The sequence below is a fragment of the Vulpes lagopus genome, chromosome 8 (genome assembly GCF_018345385.1).
Source record: "Vulpes lagopus strain Blue_001 chromosome 8, ASM1834538v1, whole genome shotgun sequence".
NCBI lineage: Eukaryota > Metazoa > Chordata > Mammalia > Carnivora > Canidae > Vulpes > Vulpes lagopus.
In genome coordinates, this window is record NC_054831.1 from 131,052,408 (window position 1) to 131,075,962 (window position 23,555).

General features: G+C 50.9%; 1 protein-coding gene across 1 annotated transcript in view; it reads right to left on the reverse strand.

Annotated features, from left to right (window-relative positions):
• Window positions 1-21,506, reverse strand: part of PLEKHM2 (pleckstrin homology and RUN domain containing M2) — a 37,937-nt gene extending 16,431 nt beyond the window's left edge. The window contains exon 1 of the mRNA XM_041766977.1: window positions 21,310-21,506. Within this exon, the coding sequence (XP_041622911.1) occupies window positions 21,310-21,369 (60 nt within the window). The 5' untranslated portion in view covers window positions 21,370-21,506. The remainder of the gene's footprint in view (window positions 1-21,309) is intronic.
• Between the last annotated feature and the right edge of the window lie 2,049 nt (window positions 21,507-23,555).

Below are 23,555 nucleotides of genomic sequence, written 5' to 3' on the forward strand. Positions count from 1 at the left end.
CGGGTCGAGGTGTGTGCCAGGCTCATGTCAGGGTCTACACCCAGAAGGATGCTTGTTTCCTGGCTGGCGGGATAAAAGGTTGAGGACAGGAGGCGAGATGAACGGCAGCACTGAGCAAAGGCCGACGAAGGTGAGGGCAGCTCTGTGGGGTTAGTTAGGGCTAAGAAAGCAGGGGTCCTTTTCAAGTAAAGCCGTAGGACACAGGGCTTCCAAGTTCGTTTTAGCCACATGCTGGTCTGCTGTTGCCCTTCTAGCGGCCAGACGTGGGACGGACACCCAAGAAGAACACGCATCTCAGGTTTAAGCTCTTGGCACGGGACAATCGTGTTCTCGAGGGCTGTCTGGGTGGGTGGTAGAGACGGCAGCAGCAAGCTACAGCAACCAGGCCGACAAGCCCGCCTCCTGGCCAGAGGCCAACCCCTCAGCCCCACAACAAAAATAGCCTCTCTTCCCTGTGGCCCAGGGTAAGCCCAGCAGCCCTGCTGGCCGGGGACAGGCCCCAGGCCTGGGGCACAGGCCCCAATCCCGTGGGGTTGCCCTCCCTCCCGAGAGGCGGGTGAAGCAGGCCGGGGAGGAAGGTTCCCAGAACCGAAAGAAAGCAATGAGCTCATGCAAACCATCCCACCCTCCCAGCCACGGCCCCACACGGTCTTGCCCACTTCAGTGCTGAGAACCACCATGCCGGTGTCCACCCTTTCTTTCTTCTTCTTTTTGCCCCCAAACCCGAGCAGATCTGACATCAGGGAGGCTTAGAGCTGGCGGGATCTTTTGAGATCTGGTGGGCTCCGTTATTAAGAAAGCAAACCGGGCATTTACTCATTTTCTTGATTATAAAAGTAGCCACGCTTACTAGAACACTCAAGAGACGTGGAAAAGCTTTTTTTTAAAATGTTGTTTTTGTTTCAACAGAGGAGGTGGCTAAAACCAGTGGAGGTTAAGTTCTTTTCTAGGAGTGTCAGCTCAGTGAGAGAGCCAGAGCTGGAACTCAGACTCCTTTCTTGGGTCAAGAGGCCTTTAAAACAATTATTCCGAAAACATTTGCTCACCATAAAAATTCAAGCAACCTGGAAGTGTGTATAAAGTACAAAGATGGGCAGCCCGGGTGGCTCAGCGGTTTAGCGCTGCCTTCAGTCCAGGGCCTGATCCTGGCGACCCAGGATCGAGTCCCATATGGGGCTCCCTGCATGGAGCCTGCTTCTCCCTCTGCCTGTGTCTCTGCCCCTCTCTCTCTCTCTCTCTCTCTCTCTCTCTGTGTCTCTCATGAATAAATAAATAAAACCTTTTTAAAAAAATAAATAAAGTACAAAGACCTCCTGGCCCCCCTCCCCGGCCAACGGCTTGTGTGTCCTCCCAACCCGCTTCCTGCACAGGCAGACTTAAAAACAATTTTTTAAAAAGTGAAACCAGGTCATGCTATACTCATTGTTCCCAAATGTGCTTTTTCTTAACAGCGTATGAAGCGTCTATTTCCGTATCATTACAGACAGAGCGACCACATTTTTTCAGAGCCGCGCTGCGTGCTAAAATAGGACGCCTTAGCTAATGGCTGCTGTCTCCCCTCCTCGATGCCCCACGATCGGCGAGCACCCGTGGATCCCCGTGTGAGTACTTTGCACGGTGAGAGAACCTGCAGGCCTTTTAAAGCGCTGGATCGATTTGCACTCTCACTGTGCCAGCTAACCCTGGATATAATTAGTCGAATTCCTGACAGTCCAACTGGTGGAAAACAGTACCTAATTGTTTGGGGGGTTTTTTTGTGTTTTTTTTTTTTTTTGTGTGTGTGTGTGTGTGTGTGTTTTTTAAGATTTTATTTTAAGTACTCTCTATGCCTAACGTGGGGCTGAGAACTTACAACCCCGGGATCAAGAGTCGCGTGCTCCTCTGATGGAGCCAGTCAGGCGCCCCAGGACCTGATCTAAATTGGATTTCTCTCATCACTAGTGCAGCTGAACATTCTTATCAGCCATTCCTACCATTTCTATTTCTTTTCCTGTGAACTCCCTCTTCAATCTGCTCCATCTTCCATCTGCTTGCCTTTTTCTCGATGGTCTGTTGTAGCTCTTTGTTGATGGAGGATTCAATCCTGTATGTTGCTTTGAATTGTTATTTTTGCCCAGTGTCAACTGACCTTTAAATTTTGCTTAAGGTGGGTTTTTTTTTATCCTATTGAGAAACGTCTACGTTTTATGGAGTCAAATCTGTCAACCTTTCCCTTCACGGTTTCCAATTTCCCCCAGTCTAATATAAAAGTACTTCTATTCTTCTATAGCTTTCAGACTTTTTTGGTTTCTTTTTTTACATTTAGATCCCTACTTTATATGTGGCATGAGGTAAGGATTGAGCCTTATTACTTTATGGATAGGTAATCCATTTCCACATTTATTAAGGGTCCCATACTGATTTGTGATTTCACATGCCACCTGTCTAGATTATTTTAACCAGCCCATTGCCTGTTCCTGTGCCAGTCTCTGATTTTTTTTTATTATTTTCACTTTTATTCCTCATTTTGATACGAGCAGAACAAGTCCACCCCATCTCACAACTATTCTTTTTCAAAATTGTTTTGACTATTCTAGCACAATCTTTTAGAATCAAATTTCAATGCAGTTCCTTTTTTGGATTTGGAAAAGAATCATACTGAGTCCAGAGATTATTCGGGGAGGAAAAGTGGTATCGTTGCCAGGCTAGGTCTTCCCACACAGGAACATTTATGCAGGTCTTCTTTTCTATTGTTTGGCAAATTTCACAGCTTTCTTAGGTAGGTCTCACACATTGCCTGCAAGGTGGATTGCATACACACACATATATTATGATTTAGGGAACAGTCTGCCAACCAGGAAACCACTTCTGCAGAAACTACAACAGAAAGAGTATGTAACATGGTGGTGAAGAGTGGGGGCTGTGGGCAGGAAGCAAGGGTCCAAACCTTGGCTCTGCTACTATGGAGTGGAATACCTTTGCCAAACTGCTCAACTGTCTCAACTTTCATTTTTTTCTCATTTGTAAAATGGGAGAGACTTGAGCTGTCCAGTATAGCAGCCACTAGCTTCATAGAACTAATTACATTTATTTTATTTTTTTTAAAGATTTAATTTATTTATTCATGAGAGACACAGAGAAAGGCAGAGACATGGGCAGAGGGAGAAGCCTGATGCAGGACTTGATCCCAGGACCCCAAGATCACGACCTGGGCCGAAGGCAGATGCTCAACCACTGAGCCACCCAGGTGCCCCGACTAGTTACATTTAAATTAATTAAAATTAGACACAATTAACAATTCAGTTCTTTGGTGGCACTACCCACATTTTAAATGTTCAATAGCCCCAGGTGGTGAGTGGCTACTGAACTGGACAGTGCAGATACAGACTATTTCTGTCCTTGGGGAAGTTCGATCAGATGGTGCTAGTTTGGGGGATGGAAGGATATAAAGCATGCAAAAGGCTTACCATATAAGCAGCAAGCACTCAATAAATATTAGCCAAGCTTCTTAAGAATATTAAACCCATATCCTTTTTTTAAAAGATTTATTTTAAATAGAGAGTGAGCATGAGTGGAGGGAGGGGCAGAAGGAGAAAGAATCTCAAGCAGATTCCCCATGAAGTCTGACATGGGGCTCTACCTCACGACCCTGAGATCATGACTGAGCTGAAACCAAGAATCTGACGCTCAACTGACTGAGCCTTGGGTCCAAGCCACCCAGACTCCTCAAACCCGTGTTCTTAGTCAAACCAAAATACAGCACTTGGTTAACCCTAACAGTAGGTGCAAATAAGACACAACGTAGGGCTCTGCTCTCAAGAACTACCATACTGATCACTGGTTTGCTGGCAGGGAGTTTCCAAAGCCTACTCTTTAACCGCTCTTTTTACAGCAACTTAATCAAGGTTTTCCATGATCTCAAGGGACAAGGTGTTCTGGTATCAATGCTGCAGCCCAGAATGGTTCTTGAGAGGAAGAGGAAGAAGAAAGGGAATGCCTATGAACCAACGACAGGAGAACCTTAGGAGTCGTGTCCACAGCTTGAGCTCATACTTGGAGAGCTGGGTCAGCAACTCTCCAGTGTAAACAGCGTCTCCTTTCACCGAGGAGAGGCCACAGCCAGTAGCCACTCACCGCGCCAGTGAGGTCAGCAGGCTCTGAAAGGCCTGGGTAGTGGGGGGGAAGCACACATCACATAGACAAGGGCTCTGGGGCAACAGAATTTAGGGAATGAGGATAATGAACATCACTCAGCCTGGAAGCACAGTTACCAACCTGTATTCCCAGGGACTCTTCAGTTACATCCGACACCTGCTGCTGCAGCTAGCGCCAGCTAGGTTTAGCACCATCCTTTATTGAGTGCTTATTACAGGTACCAGGAAGTCGCAGGGTGGATAAGAGTAGGCATTCTGGAGTCAGACAACTTGGATTTGAATGTGGGCTCTGCTGCTCACTCACTGTGTGCCATTGGACGAGTGACTTCGCCATTTCACCTCTCTAACCTCAGCGTCCGCATCTCTGAAATGGGTTTAGTAATGGTATCCTCCCTACGGGCTGCTATAAGGTTCAGATAATATTTACACTGTCTTTATCAAAGTGACAAGGACACATTTTACAAACACTGTTTAATTTAATCACCACAGCAACTACATAAAGTAGGTCACAGAGCTAGTAAGTGGCAGAGCCAAACTCTTAATCCAGGTCTTTCCATCTGGGCTCAAGATCTTTGAATGAATAATGTATATGAAATGTTATGCTCTATCTAACGTGCTGTAGGAGAACCCAAGAAAGGGAAGTGCAGTCCCTCTTTTTCAAGCCACAGAACTAAACTTTTTCCATCACGGGGTAGAAATGAGCTCAGTGTCTCCTGCAGCACCTCTTCTTGGAAGATGGACAAGGAAAAATGCCAGTGCAGCTTTTTTTTAAAGAAGAAAGCTTGCCTCTTACTCTCACCATCCTTTTGCCCCACACTGGCATCTTCCCAGTAGTGAGGAAGTATACTGTTTGGGTAACACAAGCCGCAGTTGCTCCAGATTTTCCCACTCTGGGAAGAAATTCATCCTGCTGATCAGATTGCCAAGTAGTTTTGGGTATTTCTTTCTATGTGGATTTGGGGAAAAGGTGGACAATTTCAGAGCAGGGGCCAGCAAACCATGGCCAGGGGGGTCAGCCTCCTATTCTATTTTTATAAATAAAGTTTTATTGGAATGCAGCTATGTCCAAGTGTTTTTGTATTATCTACAGCTATCTTTTTTTTATTATTATTTTAAGTAGTCTCTACACCCAATGTAGGGCTTGAACTCATGTATCTGAGAGATCAAGAGTCACAGACTCTTCCAACTGAGCCAGCCTGGCCTCCCCTTCAGTTCCTTTTATACTATGATAGCAGCAGTGTGTAAATGCAAGATAAACTGTATGGCCCATGGAACCTAAAATATTATCTGGCCCTCTACAAAAAAAAAGTTTGCTGACTTTTGGTCTAGAGCTTTGAAGCTTTGAGTAGAGGCAGCAAGGAGTGCATACCTAACCTGTGACAGGTTGGGTTGAGAGGTGTCTCTTGCCCAAACCTCAGTTCAGCAGTGGTCAGAGGGGAGGTTCAATATTTGTTATTTCAAGAAATATTTACTGAACAACTACTGTGTGTATATCAGGTACTAATTTTATACAGAAGTTCTTGCCCTTGTAAAACTTATATTCTGGTGGCAAATGGAGATAACTATGCATATACATTATACCATGTTCAAGAGTAAAAATGTTATATAAAAAAGAAAATGTAGGATACAGGGAATCTGTTATCAATCTGAGAAGATCTTGCTGAGGAAATGACTGTTGAGGTATCTAGGGAAGAGTATTCTTGTTAGAGGAACAGTAGGTGCAAAGGTCCTGAGGCAGGGGCAACAGTAAGGAGATGAGTATGACTGGAACTCAGGAAGTGATGATGTGAGTGATATGAGGTCAGAAGGCAGCCAAGGGCCACATCACACATGTCATATAGGCCATAATAAGGGCTTCATAGTTCATTGCCAGTTTGACAGCAAGTTATTGGGAAGTTGAGAACAGGGAATTACCATACTCCCAAAAATACATTACGAGGCTGCTATAGCTTCTGTCCCGTGTATACACAGACTGTGGGAAGCCACGGTAGAGGCAGGGAGACTGGTTGGGAGGCTATATCACTGGTGTGGATGGATAGTGGAAGCTTAGAGCTGGCTGTAGTGGTGGAAGTGGGAAAGGTTAGGTTCAAGATCCATTGTGATGGTGGTGCCCCCGGGGATTTATTTATGGATTAGATGTGGGATATGAGAGCAAGGAAGGTGCCAGGATGATTCTAAGGTTTTTGGTCTGAGCAACTGAATGGGGGTGCCAGGTGAAATTCTGTCCTGCACACGGTAAATTCAAAATACCTACCAGATATCTAAGTGGAGATGTCAAGCAGACGGTTGTATAAATGGGTCTGGAGCTCAGGGAGAGGTATTTAAAGCTGAGGAATTGGATGAGGTCACCCTGTGAGTGCAGGAAGCACTGAGTACTGAGCCAGGGCACTCCAATGTGAGACCAGGGGTCCTCACTCAATCTGCACAACAGAACCCCCTGGGAACGGAAGGAAAATAATAATGCCCAGGCACCTTCCCAGATCGATTAAAGCAGAAACTCTGGAAGTGGAGCCCGGGGACCAGCATTCTTAAAAGTGCTCACCAGGTAAATCTGATGCCTTGCCTAGGCTGAGGATCACTGCTTTGGACTGAGAAGACACAGCCAAAGAGGCAGGTAGAAAATCTGGACAGTGTGTGCTCCAGAAGCCAAGTGAAGAAAGTTTCCAAAGGGAGGGAATAACTCCCGCCCACTTTTTAATTTAAACATATATTTTTGGGATCCCTGGGTGGCGCAGCAGTTTGGCGCCTGCCTTTGGCCCAGGGCGCGATCCTGGAGACTCGGGATCGAATCCCACGTCAGGCTCCCGGTGCATGGAGCCTGCTTCTCCCTCTGCCTATGTCTCTGCCTCTCTCTCTCTCACTGTGTGCCTATCATAAATAAATAAAATTAAATTAAAAAAAAAATAAACATATATTTTTTTAGTCTTAAGTTTTTTGTTTGTTTTTTTTTTAGTCTTAAGTAATCTCTACACCCAGCATGGGTCTCGAACTCACAACCCCAAGATCAAGAGTTGCATGCTACTCCAACTGATCCAGCCAGGCATCCCAGGAATGATCCCTTCATGGGGATTATATTCCCACAGAAATGTAAGTGCTGGGAACCCCAATAAAGGCAATGTGAGTGAGGCACCTGGGTGGCTCAGTAGGTTGAGCGTCTGACTCTTGGTTTTGGCTGAGGTCATGGTCTCAGGGTCATGACAGGTCATCGAGAGCCCTGCATTCAGGGCAGATTCTGCTCGGGATTCTTTCCCCTTCCCTCTTCCTCCTCATGGGCTCCTTCCACTGCTTGCATGTGCATGCTCTTTCGCTGTCTCTCTAAAGTAAAACAAATTTTTAAAAAATTTTAAGGTGTGATAGTTGGTATTAGGTTACATGAGAAAAGAATCCTCGTCTTTGAGCAATGTTTATGGGAAAATGTACAGATGTCTGGGATCTGCTTCAAAAATAACAAAGGGGGATGCCGAGCAAATGGCTCAGCGGTTGAGCATCTGCCTTTGGCCCAGGAGTGATCCTGGAGACCCAGGATTGAGTCCTGCATCCGGCTCCCTGCATGGAGCCTGCTTCTCCCTCTGCCTGTGTCTCTGTCCCACCCCCCCCCCCTCTCTCATGATTAAATAAATAAAATCTTTAAAAAAACAAAAAACAAAAATAACAAAGGGGTACAGTTGACACAAAAACAGTCCCCGATGTAAGAGCTTTACAAGGCACTTCAGCACACCTGTCTACTTTTGGTTGGAAGAAGGAGAGAGGGGAAGAGGATGAGAAATGAGAGAGGGACAGAGGAGAGGAGACAGCAATACAGAAAACTCCTTTGACCAGTTTTGTCAAGAGTGGCAAGAAAATGGGAGTGGAGTAAAGGAGTCAAGTCCTTGAACAGGAAATACAGGGTGGCACCCATTGCCCCAGGCGGCGTGGACACAGGTGGGCTGGTGTGCTCTAACAGGGCAGGATGAAGTGTTCCCATCAGAAGGAAATTTTAAAACAAGCAAGGTCCTTAACGATAGAGAACAAACTGAGGTTTGACGGAGGCAGGTGGGTGGGGGAGGGGCGAGACGGTTGAAGGGCACTGGGGAGGGCACTTGTGATGAGCACTGGGTGTTGTATGTAAGTGGTGAGTCACTGAATCCTATTCCTGAAACCAATCTCGCAGTGTATGCTAACTAAAATTTAAATTAAAAAAAAATAAAAATAAGCAAGGTCAGCTGACAATAAAGAGAGGGATTAAGATTTAAAGCAATTTTTTAAAAAGCCACAGTCTCCCTCAAGTCCTCTAAGTCAGGCATATTCCCAGACCACACCCCGATCGATGGGCTAAGCTGCTCCTGACTCTTGGGGTGCACTCGGGCCCCAGCGCCGGGGAGTGCTGGCCCAGCCCGCCCACGCGCTCAAAGCCAGGAGGCCAGCAGGCAGGCAGGCAGGCAGGCAGGCAGGCAGGCCGAGCACCCTGGGAAGACTGGCCATGGCCATCACGAGGCGAGGCCGAGGCCGCGTCAGACCCCGTGACTGCTGGGAACTGTGGGTGGCACGCTCCGCTCCGCTCCGCTCCGGCAAGCCAAGAAAAGCCTGACTCAGGACATTTTAATTAAGGTTGGGCCCACTCTCGGCTCCAAGAGCCGCTGGCCCTCTTTGTCTTCTCTTCCCCTTACTGACACAACCAAGGAACAGTTTCTAGTTCTGTGGTTGGTACCAAGAAATCCTTCCAGAATTGGTCCCTACAGGTTAACTTAAAGGTGGCCATGAAAGATTATAAAGGGCCAAAGGAAAATAAGAAGTCACAGAGGCCCTTCCTTCTCTCTTCCTGGGGGTCAACACCAAGGGCGCGGTGATGCTGCCTGGCAAACAGCAGGGACATCTGGGATCTGTCACTTGCTCATAGGCTGTACTGGGGGGGGGGGGGGGGGGCACGTCCCTGTATTTACGGAGCAGGATAAATCATCCCTGCACCAGCTATAGCGAGAGGGTCCACAAGGCAGGGGGGCACAGAGAACTGCCTGTCGCCGCCTGGCCCGCGGGGCTCCCTCCTGGACCCGCTCCCTCCCTGCTGAGCACGGGAGCCGCGGACCCACCAGGCGGAGGAACTGGCTGCTCTCTGCTCCCCAGGCAGCGGCAGCCGCCCCACTGGCTCCATGGAGACCAGGTATATTTAGACCACAGAATGTTTAGAACAGCCTCCCACTCCAGGCCCAGGAGGTAGAAATCCAAAAGCAGGAAAACCCCCCGGGACAAAGGGTGGACGCCATCTGACCTCCAATCACCTCTTTTAAAAATTAAAGCCATGACAGCCCTGGAGATAGGAGCTCAACTCAAACTCAGAGACGTCCTGAGCTGCAGGACCCTGCACGGCCACCGAGTCCCCAGTCCCCGAGCTGCCTCTCACCTGATGCTGCTGCAGGTGTGCTCTGGGGGAGGGATGAGCCTTGTGGAAAACGAGGAGGGGCACTGCCTGCCCTGCCTTTGGAATTCTATTCACACTGGGACTATGTGGGGTTGCACTGGCCCTGAGGTCCTCACGTCATGACATTCACTCTTCTCCCCAAGGGAGGGACTCAGAGGAGAGGCAGAGGTCCAGCCATGTGCTACCATTTATCACCTGCATTGGGGGCTGGGATGTCCCTAAACCTTGATGCCTGAACTCTCCTGGGGGGGGGACCCCACCATGGCTCATCCATAGCAGAGGTCACTGGAGAAGAGTTGGTGTGCTCAGAACTACCCATGTCCCCTCAGGGAGTCCACCGAAAGAGTGGCCCCCACCCTGATCTCGCACCAGGATTTTGCATTGGCTTCAGGCACAGATTTGAGAGGCCGGTGCTCAGCACTCATCCCCTCCAAAATAAACAAGTAAACAAACAAACAAGGCAGGCAAGTGGAGCCTTTTAAGTCTTAGCAAAACTTCTTAAGAATAATGATGCCTCCCTTTCACCAAGAAGGAAGCCCCTGCCCCTCCCAAAGCCGAAGCCAAAGCAAAGGCTTTGAAAGCTAAGAAAGCGGTGCTGAAAGGCGTGCACAGTCACAAAAAAAGATCTGCACGTCACCTACATTCCGAGACCCAGACCCTGCGTCTCCGAAGGCAGCCCAAATATCCTCGAAAGGGCGCCCCCAGGAGCAACAAGCTTGATCACTATGCCATCAAGTTCCCCCTAACTATGGAGTCAGCCATGAAGAAAATAGAAGACAACAACACACTTGTGTTCATTGCGGATGTCAAGGCCAATAAGCACCAGATCAAACAGGCTGTGAAGAAGCTCTATGACACTGATGTGGCCAAGGTCAACACCTTGATCAGGCCTGATGGAGAGGAGAAAGCATATGTTCGACTGGTTCCTGGCTATGATGCTTTGGATGTTGCCAACAAAATTGGGATCATCTAAACTGAGTCCAGCCGGCTATAAATCTAATTCTTTTTCACCATAAAAAAAAAAAAAAAGAATAATGATGCCTGGTCTGAGGAACAGAAGACCCGGGCCAGCAGCAGCTCTGTAGAGAAGCTCCACTGGAATCTAAGAGAAGACTGGGACTGGCCAGGTTGAAGAATTTCAGAATCTAAGAGCAGAAGGAGCCTTAGAAATCACCTGCTTACAAAGTGGAGTTTCCTCCACAAAATGGGGCCTCCTCCATTGTTGGGGGGCGGGGGGAGTGTCAGAATGAGGCCATCAGTGAAGCAAGTTTGAATAAAGAAAAAGAAAACAAAAAAAAAGTCTGACTACTGACTGCGCCGAAGATCTCTTAGCCGGAATCCTGGCTTTCCGGCAGGAGACTGGGGCCCCAGGGAGGCGAAGGCCCTTCCTGGCCCTCCTGGCTTCGTCCGGTGGTCCTTGCGCCTTTCGGCACAGTCCTGGCCGGTGTGCTCAGACGCCGCGGAGTGGCTGTTCCTGGACACCTTCTGTTTCCATCCACCCCGATGATTAAAGCACAGTCAGGGGTACCTGCTGTAACCAGCTGGGCAGCACGCATCCCCATCTCTCACTGAGGGCCTTGGGCCCTTCCCAAGGCTCGCAGAATGGGAGCTGGGCTTTGGGACAAAGTCAGGAGTGTCCTAGTTGCCTCCTTCGTGGACAACATTAGCCTCAACAGAGGCTCTGGCCTGCTGGGTGTCTGCTGCTCCTCCAACCCCAGGCAACTGCAGTGTTTCTGACTTACTCTTCTAGTTTTATTTTATTATTATTCTTTTTTAAGTAGGTTCTACACACAGTGTGGAGCCCACCACAGGGTTTGACCTCACAATCCTGAGATCAAGACCTGAGCTGAGGTCAAGAGTCTCGGATGCTCAACCAACTGAGCCACCCAGGCGCCCCATGACTTATTCACCTAATTTTAAAATCCCTGAGATCCCACCTCACCTTAGCCTGAAAAATACTTCATTCCCGATGACAATCAATGACTGAAGATTACAGGACCAGAGATCATCGCTTCGTAAGAATCAGAGATCCTGTAGCTCAGAAATGATCAGCCTGGTTTCTTGGTGGGCATGAAAAACGCTGTCCAGGGGCACCTGGGTGGCTCAGTTGGTTGAGCACCTGCCTTCGGCTCAGGTCATGATCCCAGGGTCCTGGGACTGAGTCCCACATCGGACTCCCTGCTCAGCGGGAAGTCTGCTTCTCCCTCTTCCTCTTCCCTGGCTTGTGCTCTAATAAATAAATAAAACCTTTAAAAGAGAGAGAGAGAGAGAGAGAAAAGAAAGAAAAACACTGTCCATCTTCCAATGCCCCTGCCCGGGAATGCCCGGGAAAGGCTTGTGCCCAGGCTGGGTGGCAGCCTGGGTCTGGCTGGCCCAGTACGGAGAGTCACCATGAAGGGTGTGCTGTTTGTTTCCCATGAGCCTGCATTGCTTCTTAAGCAAGATGAGTGAAATCAATGCTTCTTAACCATTTATTTGCTACTAAATACACCCAATTATATGGTTTTCTTTCCCACTGCCCAAATCGCTACTCATTAGCCCCTTTACTGGAGAGTTGGCAAGCTCTCTGCTTTTTTGGCAGCTCTGTGGAAAGACATGCAGGAGGAAAAAGCTAAAAAAAGCAGGTACTTGAATTATCCACGGATTTCATTTTTTTTGTGCTTTCTTTGGAGTGTTAGAACAGTGACAGCAGAAGGGGACAGGCCTCGTTGGGCGCAGATCTTTTGGGAAATTTGATGGCATATGGTTTTCAGAAGCAGTTACATGCCTCTTTCCTGGAGGAGGAGTGTCCCGGCCCCAAGGTACTGCGATTGTCCTGCCTCCGGACACGGCACAGGGCTTGACCTCTCCTGGTGGGACTGAGGACTCCTTTCACAGTGATGACACAAACCACAAGAGTCTCCGCTAGGAGGTCACTGGGCAGGAGGACGGCCCTAGAAGCCAAACACTGGCCTGAAAGAACATGTAGCACACACGACTCCATGCCACGATTTTACCCCTGGGACGGAGGCAGGCCCTGCTTTCGGAGTGCCCCGTGTTCAGTGGTGTGTGTGGCACTGGCAGGAAGAAGGAGGGTCTTTCAAAGCCTGGGAGCCTCACTGGTTCTGCATTCTGCTTTCACTTCCCCTCCCCTCGGCTGTACCTGCAACATGACCTGGTGAAGGCACCCCTCACCCGACGACCATTTTGTGGCTACAGAAAATGTCATCGAGTCACTGTCTACATCAAAATGTTAGGTTTTGGGGGACACTGGGGGACCCCTGCTTCCACCCCCTGGTCATGCAATACAGTCAGACTGACGCTAAAAATGTAAATGCACGGTCAGGAGGCACGACGGCAACTCTGTGGATCAAGAACTCAGGCTGGCTGCTAATGGACATGGGGGGACAGCTGAGTGTACACCCAATCCACTGTGGTCTGGTGACCGTCTTCTCTTCCAGAGTGCCAGCCCCAGGGCTAGGGGCTTGGTGGGTTCTGTTCGCTGCCGATTCCTGGTGACTGGAAGAAAAGCTCATCACCGTCCAGCTCATCACCGTCACTCAGCAGATATTTGTTCCATGAACACGTGGTTTTAAGGAGGCCTGGCCCACAAGACTGACTTGAGAGGATGGGTTATCTATTGTGATTTCAAGACAAACATCACGGTGATGGGAAAGGCCCGGAGAATTGGAAAGAGCCAACAGCCAGAATCATGGTGCAAGTCCAGGTCTGCCCCTTATGAGCATCAGAATCCCGGGATCCCTGGGTGGCGCAGCGGTTTAGCGCCTGCCTTTGCCCCAGGGCGCGATCCTGGAGACCCAGGATCGAATCCCACGTCGGGCTCCGATCCTGGAGACCCAGGATCGAATCCCACGTCGGGCTCCCAGTACATGGAGCCTGCTTCTCCCTCTGCCTATGTCTCTGCCTCTCTCTCTCTCTCTGTGACTATCATAAATAAATAAAAATTAAAAAAAAAAAAAAAAAGAATCCCGCGCAAGTTCCTTCTCCAGACCTCATTCCACTCAGGTATTAGACCGGGCTCCCGGCCTGCCCTGCAAATTTGTTATGAGCCTGACGCAGGAAATGTGTGTGACCAGCAGGTGCTAAAGAAACTCGATGGAGGGACTCCTCTGGTGTTACTACCCTGCTACCTCTTGTGTACTCGGCCACCTCATGCCTCGGTAGCCTGCAACACCCAAAAAAGAGAACCTAGGGAGAAAGTGTGAACAGAGGTTGACTACTTACTAAAATAAAGTTTGGAGATTTTTGTGGACTTAAAGTTTACACCAGTAGCCTTTCTTGTTTTCATATATGACTGAGTTTCTTAGAATCTGTTGGTCTCAACTCTTAAGCACAGTTATCCAGGGAGGAGAGGTGATTCTAGGAAAACTAACACTTCCTTCCCTTTTTTAAAGTTTTCTAAAAAAATAATAATAATAAAAAAAAATAAAGTTTTCTTTATTTAAGCAATCATACACAGTACATGGGGCTCAAACTCATGACCTCAAGATCAAGAGTTGTGTGCCCCTGTGACTGAGCCAGCCAGGTACCCCTACCCCTAATATTTCCTTTTTTTTTTAGAGAGAGAGAGAGAGATAGCGTGCACATGTGTGCACATGAGTGTGGGGGAAGCGCAAAGGGCGAGGGAGAGTCTCAAGTAGATTCCACACCCAGTGCCCAAGGCGGGGCTCCATCCCACGACCCTGAGATCACACCCTGAGCCAAAATCAACAGTCAGATGCTTAACCAACTGATCCAGCCAGGTGGTCCTTTCCTTATATATTTCTATAAAGTTTAAAAGCATTCAAGAAAAGGGGGAAATGATAAATTACAAATACATAAAACAGGAGAATGGTTGCGTGGCAGGGCCAGCTGATTTGCTAGCAAGATGCACGAGGCCCTCTTGGGACCCCGGATGGTCACAATAACCAACAGACCAAACCCGAACTTTCAGCTCCAGCCAAAGGGACTCTCCCAGAGACTGGCCTTACTCTCCTGCCTCAAAGAAAAGTTCTAGGATGTTCCCACCTTAAGCAAGCAGCAATAAGGACAGGGCTGGAAAGGAAAGTTCACCTGAACCAACCAGCCCTGCTGCCTCATTCAGCCTCCCTCGGAGCAGACACCTGGGAGAAGAGCCCCACTGCGTTCCCTGGACCTAAGGGCACCACCAGCTTCAGTGGCATCATACCCTTGCCAGGGTGGTGAATCCTGATGCCTCATCCCCAAGGTGAGCACTAAAGACTCAAGTTGAGAAATCGACCACCTGAGAGCCCCACAGTACCTACAAACGCCAACCTTCTTCCTGCAACACTCATGCTCCAAATACTGCTCCTTTCTTTCCACATTCAAACCTGGCTTGACCACTCCACGTTAGCTTTCAGCCCAGTTTTGGCAGCTAGCAGCCCACAATGGGCTCTGGCTGGATGAGCTCTGAGGGGGACCCGCGGGATGGCCGCTGCTCCGTCGGAACTCCAGACCAACTAGGGAGACAGCTATGGCCCACCCGGTGGCACGCGGGCCTGCGGCCACCAGAGTACCACCTGCTCCATCCAACCCCAGGTGCGGGTGAGTTTCTACCGGCGTCCAGTCGTCAAATGGGGCTTTTGGTCTGGACAAGCTTCATGCTAGAAGCAAGCCACGGAGAAAGAGAGGGCCTAGGGTGCTCTGTGATGGGACAGAGGGACCCATAGTGTCACAAGGCTTCAAACAGAAACCTAATGTTAGAGAAGCATTGTGTAAAAGGAAAGCCTATGTCCTAAGGCTGAATGGGCAGGGCTCAGAAAAGGCAGTTCCCGCTTCTCCCTTAGTATCTGATGCTGGGCCTGGTGGGATCACTCATAGGGTCGGGTGGTTCCCAGCTGGGGGCCTTCAGGTCCCCAGTGTCCCTCACTGGGAAGCCTCTGTTCTGTGAGAGAGGGAAGGAGCACAGAATAGTTACTGCAGGGGGAGAAGAAGCAAGGAGAAACAACCCTGACCGTCAGCACCTCGGTTTATAGAATGTGTGAGTAGGTATTATTTTATTTAGAGCTCTGCCCAGTGACTCAGGTCATTGGGGATTTTCAGAACTCTTAAGACTTTTAGACTCTTAAGAGTTTTTCCATGAAGCCAGAGAGCACAACACTATTGATTGAAACCCAATGGTCATTATATTTCCCACATATATATAAATACAAGGACCTCTCTAGAAATCAGCTGCCCTAGCTAATTTTTAATGAGCTGGCTGACCTAACCTTTCTGGGGGGGATGGGGACACGGGGCCAAGGGGAGCCCACCACCCTCGCCAGCCTCTTCAGCCGCCCCGACAAGCTAGGTGAACCTCACAGCTGCAGCTCCTTCGCCAGGGTGAGCAGATCCCCGCCAAGAGACCCCGACTGAGACCGCTGCTCGGTGCCTGGCCAGTGTCCCTTACTGGAGGCAGCATCGCCTCCTGAGGCCAGTCTTCTCTGGTCACCTCCTCTATACAGCACACTCCTCTGCCAAGGTCTGTCACAGTATCCGGTCTCGTGCCTCCGTAACACTAATCGTGATCTGAAATCATCTTTGTACTGGCTTGTCACTAATCCATCACTTGTCTCTCTCCCTGAAATATCTGCTCCATGAGGGCAGGGATCTGATCTGCCTTGCTCGCTACTCCCCTGCTAGGGCCTAGGACAGCAGGGACATATGGACATACGGTGGCGGGGGAGGGGGGGCAGGACGAGGCATTCAGTAAATATTTTTGAAACACTAAGCACATGGACACGTGATAGGATTTACCAATGTCCATATTCATTCCACAAGCCTGAGATAACACACAAAATCACAGCTGCAATAGAGACTTGATTAACTACAGGACCGGGCACACCAATTTCTCTGAAGGCAACCCCCTACCCTGATGAGGACTTTTTTTTTTTTTTTTAAGATTTTATTTATTTATTCATGAGGGGGGGGTGGGCAGAGACACAGGCAGAGGGAGAAGCAGGCTCCATGCAGGGAGCCCGAAGTGGGACTCGATCCCGAGACTCCAGGATCACACCCTGGGCTGAAGGCAGGTGCTAAACCCCTGAGCCACCCAGGGATCCCTGATGAGGACTTTTTAGGTGTGCACGCAGGCACATATCCCAAGTAGGGCCCACAAAACAGTCTGCATTTGTAAATAAAGGTTTTTTGGAGCACAGCTGCCCTCCTACACGGATGGATTCTCTGTGCTTCCTTCTTCAGCTACAAGGGCAGCACTGAGTAGTTGCAAAGAGACCATATGGGCTGAAAACTACCTGGCATTTTATGAAAAAGTTTGACAGGGGCGCCCGGTTGGCTCAGTCAGTTAAATGTCTGCCTTCAGCTCAGGTCAGGATCCTGGGGACCTGGGATCGAGCCCCACATTGGGCTCCCTGCTCAGGGGGGAGTCTGCTTCTCATGCTCTCTCTGAAATAAATAACATATTTTGTTAAGTAAATACATAAACAATCAAACAAATAAATAAATAGAAAAAGTCTGGCAAAGCACGAGCTTGAAGAAACAGAGAAGAGCCGCCTGAGGCTCTGAGCGGGAGCGCACGAGAGCAGCTGCAGAGTTGACATGAGCGGTAACGGTGGCGCGTGTCTCACTTAGGCCTGCGTACGGTGCTAAGTGCCTTGAAGTGTATCCTGTCCTGGGACCTCATTCTCATGACAATACTGTAAGTTCCGACGGCTGCTGCGGCTGATGGAGGCCCAGGAATTTGCCAGAGTCCAAAAGGTCAGTGACAAAGCCAGAATTCAAACCCAGCCTCGGGCCTGTGCGCCCCTGAAACCTGCACTTGTGCCCACTGCGCTCTACGGCTTCCACGCAAAGCCCTTTCTAGCTACATCTAGCGGACGCCTGGGCACGCTGAGGTCTGGTCCATCTCCCAGAAGACGGCCTGGGTGTCCCCACGTCCTCGGGGACGTTTCGGCTGTTCCTTCCACCCACAAGCTCCTTCTCCTTCTCGGAGTTCTACCAGTCTGTGAAGACTCAGCTAAGCCCTCCTTCTCTGGGGGCCTCTCCTCAGCTACTGACTTTAAATTCTCCCTCCAACCATCACACAAACCATTGGGGGACGGAGGCTGCTTCCTCCTCATACTGTGCGTGTGTGCACCACACAGGCTCCTCAAAAACAAAACAGAACTCTCGGGAAAACCACTGCCTTCCCTCCCCCCGGAGAAGATGCTCTTTAGTAGAACCACATGCCAGTTCAAAATGCCAACACTGTCTCTGACTTGGACATCTCTCTTTAACTATGAACAAATCACCAACCGCAGGCTTTATCTGCCCCTGGGATGTTTCTGCCTTCTCTCCCTTTCTAGAACATATGGAACTTGCTTCTCATTTACCTGTGCTATTGAGTTCTCAATTCACCCTAACCCTCCCAACCCTGCCTTCCTATCAAAACACAGGGGCCCCTGGGGCCAGGCGGGATAACAGCTAATGTCACCTCTCAGGGGTTACAGCACATGCTCGTCATCACAAAACCTGTGAAAATGGCTCAGCTCGACAATACTCCTTGGGGAGAGTGGCTGTGTTTGGGGATGTAGTTTCTGGGGCGGGGACACAGGGGTCTCCTGGAGGCCGGTTATGTTCTGTTTCTCCATCCAGGTGCTGGATGCGTGGATACGTTCACTTTGCGAGAACTCATTCAGCTGTACACTTAGGAGTACAGGTATATTCTGTTTTCTGTAGGCATGTTTTATTTTAGTAAAAAGTTCTAAAATACCCTTTGTAGGGGCACCTGGGTGGCCCGGTCAGTTAAGTGTCCGACTCTTGGTTTTGGCTCAGGTCATGATCTCAGGGCGGTGGGATGGAGCCCCACATGCAGCTCCACGCAAGGCCTGCGGCCTCCTTGAGATTCTCTCCCTCGTCTCTCTACCCCTCTCCCTGCACCTCTCTCTCTCTCTCTCTCTAAAAATAGATACATCTTTCAAATACCCTTTGCAAACACAGTAATACACAATGGATCAGATCTTTTTTTGCAGAAATACACGTCTCATTTTCTTCAGGCAACATCCTTAAAAGGGATCAGCAAGACCATTTCACTAGCAGCAGGATGAATGAAAGAAAAAAAAGGCAAAGCAACTTTCAAGGAGCTAAATAACAAATTTAGGTGAGATTGGTGTTCAAGGACAAATGTGACCCCAAGCCTGGTAGCCCTCAACGCCTGTGGCTGTAGCTGATCCGATTCCAGTTAGGAGCAGATACTCTGATTCAGAAAACCAAATGCACTTCATGATTCGGGAATATAAAACAGCTCCCTGAAACACAGCCTACAAAGAAAGCGGGTAACAAGTCCAAATGATGTTGTATAACAAGCCTTAGGTGGTGAGGCACTTAGCCATCTTCAGAACCTTGTAGAAGTGAGGAACTGGCTCTCCCACAAACAAAAAGCTAACCACTTGTGCTATAGACTAAATTTCTGTGTCCCTCCCGTAAATTTATGGGCTGAAATCTTAACCCGTCCTGATGGCATTTGGAGGTGGGGCCTTTGGGAGGTGCTGAGGTCATGAGGGTGGAGCCCTCAGCTAGGGATTAATGCCCTAATAAAAGAGATCCAGGAGAGCTCCCTTCTGCTTCGCCCTCGTGAGGACCCAGGGGAAGTAAGCAGTCTGCCACGGGAAGAGGGCCCCGCATCAGAACCCAACCACGCTGGCACCCTATTTTCAGACTTCCAGCATTCAGAACGGTGACAAGTAAATATCTGCTGTTTATAAGCCATCCAGTTTATGGTAGTTTGTAATAGCAGCCTGGACAGATGAAGAACAACTTCTAAGACGGGGTCAAGCACCCTGCTCAACATTCTATATATGCTCCTGTTAAATTTTCACAACCCTAATTTTACCCCTGCTTTTACAGATGAGAAAAATGAGGCATGGGGAGCTTAAGGCACCTACCTAAGATTAGAGGGTTACTAATTGGCAGGGCAGGCGGCCACGCTCCAGAATCCATATCCTTAACCATGCTGCTCGTCATGCCTTTGGCTGTGATGCACCCAGGGATGGGTTTCCAGTTGCTAGTGTGGGACTTCTGTCTTCCGGGGAGCATTACAGCTCAATAAAATGTGCTTGTCCAACGCATATGATTAGAAGAATCTTGACAAGCACATCCGACTCCTTCATAAACGGCAGCCTGATTCTCAGAATGAATCTCTGTCTTCAAAAGATTCATGCTTACACGAATGACAGCATCCATGTCTAGCCCCTTTCTACCGGAACTTTCCATTTATTTGTTGGAACTGCAGGGACAAAGCGCTTGGCCTACCTGAAGCCAACATCGGCCCAGATTAGATGAGAAGGGTCAGCTGTCTTCCTTTCTCTCCCATTATGAAAGATCTATTATTGCTTTTTTGACAAAGTATTTGCTTAATCCTGGACTCCTTGAGTAAGCAAAAACCATGCCTCAATTGCATTAGGAAAGCTCAGGAAAAGTAAATAAACAAAACTTTTGTCCCATGTCTGCAATGTTACCTTCAGTTGTGCTTTTAGGAGGACATTTCAGTAAGATCCTTTACGGATCTACTTTTCTTTTAAGCCACATTGATATCAATGAAAGGTAAAATTGCTAGCCTATGCTACTTTTGAGGAATTTAAGTGTCTGTGTGTGTGTGGGGGGGGCTATTTAAGTATAACAGTTGATTGGTTTGGTTTATTGAATTAAAATAATCTGATGACTGCTTTTTCCCCCTCTAAATCATTCCCCATTTCTGAGACGATCAGGTGAGCCAGGATCTCAAATTAGGGAGAAAAAAAAAAAAAATCCAACCATGTTCCTCAAATGATTTTTCAATTCTGGTTTGGTTTTAAGAGAATAGGACCCGGGAGGCCTCGGGGGGCTCGGTGAGCCTCTGCCTTCTGCTCAGATCCCGGGGTCCTGGGACAGAGTCCCCTTTGGGCTCCCTGCATGGAGCCTGCTTCTCCCTCTGCCTGTGTCTCTGCCTCTCTGTCTCTCATGAATAAATAAATAAAATCTTTTAAAAAGAGAGAAAATAGGGATCCCTGGGTGGCGCAGCGGTTTAGTGCCTGCCTTTGGCCCAGGGCGCGATCCTGGAGACCTGGGATCGAATCCCACGTCGGGCTCCCGGTGCATGGAGCCTGCTTCTCCCTCTGCCTATGTCTCTGCCTCTCTCTCTCTCTCTCTCTCTCTGTGACTATCATAAATAAATAAAAATTAAAAAAAAAAAAAAAGAGAGAAAATAGGATCCTTTTCCAGATAACGCTGACTTTCTCACGACAGTGACATACCCTTAATAGGTAGTTTTTCTACCCGGAATTGGGCCGGGGATGCCTCCTGCAAGGAGCCCCACGCAGCGGGCGTCTGTGTGCCACCAAGTCCCCTGGGTCGGCAGCCCTCGGCACCTGGGGCTCTGGGTCAAAGCGCCCGAACGCAGCCATCCCAGCGCCGTCCCTGAGCAGCAGGACTATGCCGGGAACCTTCCGGGGCCAGAGGCGGCGTCACCCCGAACCGGCAGGCGCCCCAAGGTGCCGGCCCCGGGAGGCGGTTGGGGGGCGAGGGTCGGGGCCCCGCGGGGTGACGCCCCAGGGCGCTCCGGGGATGCTCACCTGGACCTCGGGCTTCACTAGCAGTGCGGAGGCCACGCGCTCTCCTGGGCCGCCCCGCTGCCCGCATCGCCCCGGGGCCGCCAGGGGAGGGCGGGGTGTCCCCTCCCCCAGCCCTGGGGACCCCCGGGGGGGGGGCGGGGTGTCCCGAGCCCCGGGGCCGCCGAGGGGCAGGGCGGGGTGTCCCGAGCCCCGGGGATCCCGGGGGGCGCCCCCCAGCTCCGGGACGCCGGGACGCCGGGGCCGCGGCCGCGCTCACCTTCTTCACCGACAGCGAGATGTTCTCCAGGATGCGGTCCTTCACCTCCCGCGGCTCCATGGCGCCGCCGCCGCCGCCCCGCCGCCGCCGCTTCCCGCGCCGGGGCCCCGGGGCCGCCGCCAACCGCTGCCGCCGGCCGTGCGGGGGCTCCGTCGTGCCGGCCGCGGGGCCCGGCGCCCGCCGCCCGGCCCTCGCCTCGCCCGGCCCCTCGCTCCGCCGCGGCCCGGCGGCTCCCGAGCGCGGCGGGCGGGGAGGAGGCCGCGGGCTGCGCGGCGGCGGCGGCGGCGGCAGGAACTGATGTCAGGCGGGGCGGCGCCGAGGCGGGCGGGCGGGGGGGGCGCCCCGGGACGGCCCAGCCCCCTCCCCCCCCGGGACGGCCCAGCCCCTCCCCCGCCCCCCCCCCAGACGGCCCAGCCCCTCCCCCGCCCCCCCCCCGGCACGGCCCAGCCCCCTCCCCCTCCGATGGCCCAGCCCCTCCCCCCCCAGGACGGCCCAGCCCCCTCGCCCCCGGACGGCCCAGCCCCCTCCTCCCCCCGCCCGCCCCGGACGGCCCAGCCCCCTCCCCCCCGGGACGGTCCAGCCCCTCCCCCGCCCCCCCCCCGGCACGGCCCAGCCCCTCCCCCGCCCCCCCCCGGCACGGCCCAGCCCCCTCCCCCCACCCGGGACGGCCCAGCCCCTCCCCCGCCCCCCCCGGCACGGCCCAGCCCCTCCCCCGCCCCCCCCCGGCACGGCCCAGCCCCCTCCCCCCCACCCGGGACGGCCCAGCCCCTCCCCCCCGGACGGCCCAGCCCCCTCCTCCCCCCGCCCGCCCCGGACGGCCCAGCCCCCTCCCCCCCGGGACGGTCCAGCCCCTCCCCCACCCCCCCCCCGGACGGCCCAGCCCCTCCTCCCCCGGACGGCCCAGCCCCTCCCCCCCGCCCACCCCCCGCCCCAGGGACCCCCAGGGACCGGGCGCCCGACCCACCCACCCAGACCCCCCAGCCCTGCGGCCTCCCCACCCAGGGAAGCCGGCCCTCCCCGCCCCAGTCCTAAACTTTCAGGCCATTTCCCTGGGGCTCCTCCCCGCCCCCCACACACCCTCTGCGCTTCCTAACGTCGCAGCACCCGCCCTGGTTGGTGCCCACGTCCCAGCCGCTCGGTGCGACCACTCCGGGGGGCCCCAACTTGCCCAGCCCTGAACCCCACGTGCACCCCTCTCCGAATTCCCCGAGAGCCACCTGTGTGGGAACAGTTTTCAGTCTCCTGCCTGGCTCACTTAGCTAATTTGGTCCCCAAATAAATAGATCCTAATGCATCTGCTAGTCCCTCTTCTTTTTTTTTTTTTAATATTTATTTATGATAGACATAGACAGAGAGAGGCAGAGACACAGGCAGAGGGAGAAGCAGGCTCCATGCACCCGGAGCCCAATGTGGGACTCAATCCCAGGACTCCAGGATCGTGCCCTGGGCCAAAGGCAGGCATGAAACCCCTGAGCCACCCAGGGATCACCTACACTTATTTTTTATTTTATTTTATTTTATTTTATTTTATTTTATTTTATTTTATTTTATTTTATTTTATTTTATTTTATTTTTTTATTTTATTTATTTTATATTTATTTTATTTATTTTATTTTATTTTATTTTTTTATTTACGATAGTCACAGATAGAGAGAGAGAGAGAGGCAGAGACATAGGCAGAGGGAGAAGCAGGCTCCATGCACCCGGAGCCCGATGTGGGACTCAATCCCAGGACTCCAGGATCGTGCCCTGGGCCAAAGGCAGGCATGAAACCCCTGAGCCACCCAGGGATCACCTACACTTTTTTTTTTAAGTCAGTATAGATTCATTTTTTTCACATTATGAAATGGAGATACAATTGACAGATAACGTTAGTTTCAGGGGCACAGCATGATGATCTGATATTTGTATATATTGAGAAATGATCAGTACTCTTTTTTTTTCTTAAGACGCCCCACTTCTCAACTTCAGCTCCCTATTTTCCCTCCTCTCTGCTCAACTACCCATCCCTCAGCCTCCCAGACCTGGTCATCTCAGCACCGTAATGAAACGCTGATCCTACAGCCTATCCTAGACAGCCCCCACCCCATAGACAACCAAAAGATTCCCCTCCATCCCTCAGTTTCCCCAGGAGAGACCCAAGATGGTGGTAGTTATTTATTTGCTTACGGTTTTATTTTTAAATAAAATACACCCCCCCCCAACATGGGTTCCCAACTTAAAACCCCAAGATCAAGAGTTGCATA